General features: G+C 35.2%; 1 protein-coding gene across 1 annotated transcript; it reads right to left on the bottom strand.

The window, feature by feature from the left end:
- Window positions 1-1,384: 1,384 nt before the first annotated feature.
- LOC149150925 (uncharacterized protein C24B11.05-like) lies at window positions 1,385-5,017 on the bottom strand. Its single transcript, XM_089445782.1, has 9 exons — window positions 4,863-5,017; window positions 4,660-4,734; window positions 4,492-4,557; window positions 3,990-4,087; window positions 3,388-3,425; window positions 3,111-3,198; window positions 2,741-2,986; window positions 1,967-2,032; window positions 1,385-1,864 (listed from the first exon to the last, which is right to left on the bottom strand). Exons 2-9 carry the CDS (start codon window positions 4,721-4,723, stop codon window positions 1,697-1,699), a joined length of 834 nt encoding a protein of 277 aa, XP_089301908.1. The 5' UTR covers window positions 4,724-4,734; window positions 4,863-5,017; the 3' UTR covers window positions 1,385-1,696.
- Window positions 5,018-6,065: the final 1,048 nt, after the last annotated feature.

Consider the following 6,065-nt stretch of genomic DNA (forward strand, 5'->3'; position numbering starts at 1 on the left):
GTACATCGCACCAAAAAGCACTCACTCTCACAACAAAACTAACAAAATACCTAAAAAATAATTAAAATCATTTATATTTGTTTAAATTTATAAATATAGTATTTAAAAATATACAACCACTTTATCATCCCTATAATTTTAAAAAATAATTTTATATAAATTTTAAATTTTAAAATTAGATTTACCAATTGTATAATGAATAATAAACCAATTTCAATAAATTTTTATATTATCAAAACCAAAGCCAATTTCAGTAAATTTTTATATTTATTAAAACCAACCTAAATCAAGATTTTTATATTTTTGTTCTATGCATTCAACGTCTTAGCCCATAAATGACAAGTCTATTCCATCATATTTGTAACTTAATTTTTTTAAATATTAAATTATTTCTATTTTTTATTTTTTATTATAACAAAAAAAATCAAAATAATTAAATAATTAATCCATAGAACTTATTATTTCTGAATATTATTATTAATGTTAGTAAAAAAATTATCTTTAATCTGAAATTATCCTGTAATGGTTTTCCCTCCTATTAAATATCTAACTGGTTTCTTTAGCTTTAAAAAAGAACACTTCCAACTAAGCCACAACCATTTAAAACATACTCCAAACCTATGAGTTTTTTTTTTTAAATAATAATAACTAAATGTCTTTATAATTTTTAATTCCCGACCAAACCGAACAAATTTCTGCAAGCCCCACATTGGGCACATTTGGCATTTTTGGGTGCGCATGACCAAACTGACCAATTTCCTGCGAATGGCCCTTTTCGGAACGCATCTTATAATGAAAAAGCTCAATTTGGCGGTCATATTATTTATGAATACCATAATTGTGTTTCCCTATCATACTACTTAAGTGCTGTTTTGCATCGTTACATCGTTGTCAGTGACTTCCCTATCATAGTACTTAATTGCCATTTTGCATCGTTACATCGCTATTAGTGACTTTTCTGATCTGAATTGATGTGATGGTATTTATAAGATAATCAGAATTATATAGTTTGAGTAGATTTGATAGTGGATAGTACGTATTTTTTTCTGAAAGGTATAAGTTCAAAACCAAAAAATAAAATATATATATCTTAATAAATTTTGCTGTAAAATTACCAAATAAAAATAAATCTCTTATCTCATGAACAAAATTTCATACACTAATTCAGTAGCTTTACCCTGTACCCAGAATTTCATACACTAATTTAGTAGCTTTACCCTGTACCCAGAGTCTTTTGAGTAATTTTAAAACAGAACTCTCCTAAAAAGAGGTTCACTCTGTACCCAGAGTCCTGTCGGTAATTTTAAAACAGAGCTCTCCCAAAAAGAAGAAACATGAAAAACACATCTCATCTAATCACTCTGTACCCAGAGTACTGCGGGTAAAATTTTAAAACAGAGCTCTCCCAAAAAGAGGAAACATTAAAAAAGCATCTCATCTAATCTTGAGAGAAGAGTTATTGTTCCAGATAAACATGGATTTCATCTATTGATCAATCTGTCTGGAATTAATATTATTGCATCCAGTAATGGGATTCTTCAGATCAGATACACATTTCAACAAGGTTAGAGACTACAGGAGTTTCCTTTGTCGAGAGGCAAAACTCAAGATTACAGAGAACAGGAGTTTCCTCTAACCAGAGTCACACTCCAATGGGGATAGTCTACTCTATCCCCTCATTCAATCAGACTATGGATTATGCAGTGACAACAGTTTCAATAGTTGCCCCTGCTCCTCTCGAATGCGCAACACTTTTGGTGCTCTCTGCATCTGCTTCTTCCCAAATCTCGGGCAGAGCTTCTCTAATGTTGTGAATACTTTCAAGGGCAAAATCTGCTCCCTCTGTTCGGAACGAAGTGCCTACCTGTTAAACGGTGAAAGCCAATGTTAAAATTAGATGAAGATTCAACCAATTATGCATTTTTACAAAAGCATTATATCCCATTTACAATTATATGGTCTTTACCAATACGGTATGGAGGCCTGCACGCTTTCCTGCGGCTATATTCCTGGGACTGTCATCAAAGAAAATCTGCACGGAAACATAATAGATTAAATAGAAACTCTTACAATAGATGTTGTTGAAATGATATTTATAAGGTAAATAAAAATTGATGATGTCGAATTGCAGGTTGCAGATTACAATTGCATACAACAGTCCCTTTGTAGCTCCTCTCCACTGAAAAGGGGCTGGGGGCTGTTCGGAAACAGATGTATAATTGAGCAGTATTTGCGAAGTGATCAGACTAACAAACATCTCTTTCTTGTTTAAACATCTCTGTCACACACCTTCAGATTTATGTTTTGGGACTTAATACAATATTCTCTTTGTAGATCCTCCTCGTTGAAAAAGGACTGTTTTCAGAGACAAGTGGATAATTGTGCAGTATGTGGGACATGACCAGAGCAACATGCATCTTTTTCTTGTGAAAATACCACTGCAACATAACTTCTCAAAAGACGACTGGGTCATTCACCTTGGGGGATTTCGGCCAGAATGCCCATTTTTAGAAAACGTCTAGATATAGAATACCCCTATACCCTCACCCTGGGGCCAAAGCAGAGATGTTAGCTATCCTTGTTTGTTTACTAAGGGGGATTTGGTATAAACTTTCTACAGTACCTTGATGAGTCAATCTTAACGTAGATCTATACTGATTGCTAATGTATTATATAATTCATTTTCATGAAAAAATGGATAGCTGAAGGAAAATGGCCATCAAAATCTTTAGTACCATACCGTTCTTTGTGGATCAACGTTTGCAAGGCGAAGAGCCTGCTCCATGGCATCTTTTGAGGGCTTGCAAATTATGGGTGTCTTCGGGATTGTAGAGTTATTAGCGGGCATATTCCATTCATTATTGCTTTCAGTAATTTTTGAAGGAGGATTAAGTGTCTCAAAGCATATTATGCCTTCAAAGCAATCTTCCAATCCCAGCCTGTTAAGGGCCTTTGCAGCATGAACTTTGTCACTGTTTGTAAATATCTGTTTTTGCAAAACAAAGTTATAAGCGGTCAACAAGCACGCTAATAAGTTTCCAAACAAAACCTAGGACTTCATCATGTGTTATCGTCGTAAAAAGAATTTGAAGGGATCCATATGATCTTACAATTTTCCTCTGAGGCATGCTTAATAACAAGTTCTTCAGCACAGGATCAGGTTTAAGATTCTCATATGGCAATCTTCCGTGAACAAAACTGTATAAGAAATGTTTGTTTCCAGTGAGTGAAGCAGGATAGCGTTTAAGGCCAAAAGCAATCAATGGTATTCCAAACAGTCTAAACAATGAAAGTCAAATCACTGGCATTTTCTCTCATTTTGTTGAAAGTTGAAACATTAGATAGCTGTAAATTTACCAACCAGAAGATACAAGATTTCTTAGATACCTGTGGTAATTGTCATAGTTAAATTCATGGCCCACTGCCTGCGAAGAACAAAGAATATTGTAAAAAATATGCAATGAATTCATGAACATGAAAGTCGAGAAAAAGGATCTCAATCCAATTGCAATTCCTAGCCATGACGTTGATCATAATTCCATATTTTAGAAATTGATATGGGTAGTAGTTGTTAAATAAAGACATCTAGAACTCCTTATATTTACATTCATATATCATCATTAGTGGGGCAAGAAGAGAGTTCCGTGAGGCTTAAAGATCACGGATGAGAAACAGGGTTTCTGTCTCATGAATTTGCAAAAGGTATCTTGGCAGAGTAGTGGCCAGTAAAATCATAGAAAACCATAGAGTAATTATGGATAGTATGTCTCAGATGTTCTGCAGTCATTCCAGGAAGCAGGTTCTGATTGAAAGCAGCTCATAACCCCACTCTTAAGCTACTTGCTAACCAATGAGGCATAAGGGGGCTGCAGAATTCCTCAGTAACCAGCTACAGAAGCCTCCCAATGCTAAAAATCAGTAATCAGCTACAGAAGGCTCCCAAAGCTACCATGTTGAATTACATGAAACAATAGGGATTGAATGCTTACCCTGAGTCCAGCCATGGTTGTTCCATAAGTTTTATACAGCTCTCTGCTCAAGTCAGGGACTCTACTCTTTTCAACTCCCAGTTTTTGATTCACATAATCTGTCATACAACAACCAGATCACACACAATTCAAACCTCAGAAGTTCCCTCGATGGCTTAAGAGAAGTGTATATTGCATCTACAACCCCAGTAGGGGTGGGGTGATCCAACTCTGTGTGCAACAGTGCGTTAGATATAGATAATATATTGGGCGTATTGAATATGAACACTAAGCCCATAGTCCATCTGGGTCTGATGACCTTCAAGTTGCAAAGTTGGAGATGCATATAACAAGCTCATGTAAATTCCAAGGAATTAATCAGTGGCAATCTAAATATGCAACTCCAAGCTTTCCGGTTTGCATTTCAGACTCTGGTTTAGATTAAAATCTAAAGATTAATATTTCCTTAAAAAGAACACTTAAATTACATAATTTTTGCGGGGAAGATTAGCTACAAGATTACCTCTGATGTTGTTGGTGCATGCTGCAGCTAGTCCGGAGCTTAAGGGATATAATGTGTCATCCAGATCTAGAACAACAGATTGGAATCAGAAACGAATACATACAGCTTTAGCTTAATACCATTGAAAAGGGAAAACTTAAAAAACAAAGAAAGAAGTGTGATGCTCACCAAACAGAAGGCAGTCAAATTGAGGGCCCTGCTCTGTCTCGAGTCGATTCTCAGCTAGCACCATTATGGATCACTCTGCAATACATATACCAAAAAATTATCATCCCGATACACTGAAGTATATGCAAACAAGAAAATTATGTTCCAATTATGAAACTCCGATAATTTCAGAAGAATCAAAGAAGATTGGCTGTAAAGAATACCAGATATGTTGAATATGGGGAGAAGAGCGAATGCACTAGGGAAGGAGGCAATATATGTTGAAAGAAAGAAACAGGGACTCGCAGAATAAAATGTAAGACAGAAGGGGCATAAACAAGTTAACGATGTTAATGAAATGAAGGGGGATTGAAGGAGAACATTGGGTGGCTTAAATAGATCTCCTAACGGCTCAGATGAATTGCTGCGAATCTTCCGTATTGTAGTCATACACTCGTGATCGACTGAGGTCCCCATCTTTTCACATTCATTTGTTGTCACTTTATTGGCGTGCAATTTGTCCAGGATTCCTCCCATTTTTATGAAACTCAAATTTTAAAAAATAAAAAAAAAATGGGTACCGTGTGTTTTGGTTCAGGAAACACGTTAAAGGCGTTTCATCGTGTGAATGATGTGATTGTGTTATATAGAAAATGTATATCGACGGCCAAGAAATTTAGACGTTGAAAAGGAATATGGCAGCAAGGGGAGTGCGCACAGAGATTTCGAGTGGTTGGCCAGCAGTAACGAGAACCTTCAACGGAGTTCACGAGAACCATTTCCTTTTGGCGACTGCGATTTGTTCTCTATTAAATATTTAATAAATTTATGAACAATTTAGAGCCTGAGTCATTAATATAAATTTAGAGCCTGAGTCATTAATCCAATCGATTGTGACCTTAGAGTCACCAAAAAGAAACAGTATCAAGTTGAACCATCGCGCACAGAATAAAAGTCCCCACAATCCCATAACTTCTCCCTTGTATTTCTGCCCAAGCCACAATTCTAGCTAAAGTGAATATATCAATTTGTTGTTAAAACAATATGGGCACCACAGTCGCATTCCTGTAATCGAGCAGCAACATCGGAAAAACTTAGTGAGATATTTCAGAGAATTTATGAATGGCTGGAATCTTGGTAAAATAATTTGAAAAATCTTATATTTGAATCATGTTTTTTAGGGTGGAAATAGATTCAGCATATGAGGCACCTAAAAATTTTGAAGTTTGACAACTATAATTTGGATTTACAAAAATCCCTGTTAGATTTTCTCAAAATATTACCAAAATTTTTATGATTTTTGCATTTCCTGAAATAAGCTTTTGGTGACATCGAACCATTGTCATGAAAAAAACATAAATGTTATTATTGTCATGGAAAAATATCATATTATTGGTTTTCAAATTTCAGAGCGTTCCAATAACCAC

This window comes from Pinus tabuliformis, chromosome 9, assembly GCF_031772625.1.
Source record: "Pinus tabuliformis cultivar Carrire ecotype Pingquan chromosome 9, CPIR1, whole genome shotgun sequence".
NCBI lineage: Eukaryota > Viridiplantae > Streptophyta > Pinopsida > Pinales > Pinaceae > Pinus > Pinus tabuliformis.

Bases quoted from the DNA above. Each gene is read 5' to 3' on its own strand.
- LOC149150925 (XM_089445782.1), bottom strand. From the start codon at position 4,723: ATGGTGCTAGCTGAGAATCGACTCGAGACAGAGCAGGGCCCTCAATTT. The intron at 2,987-3,110 runs GTAAGATCATAT...TTGCAAAAACAG, and splicing joins GCATGCCTCAGAGGAAAATT to ATATTTACAAACAGTGACAA. The intron at 1,865-1,966 runs GTAAAGACCATA...ACCGTTTAACAG, and splicing joins CAGGCCTCCATACCGTATTG to GTAGGCACTTCGTTCCGAAC.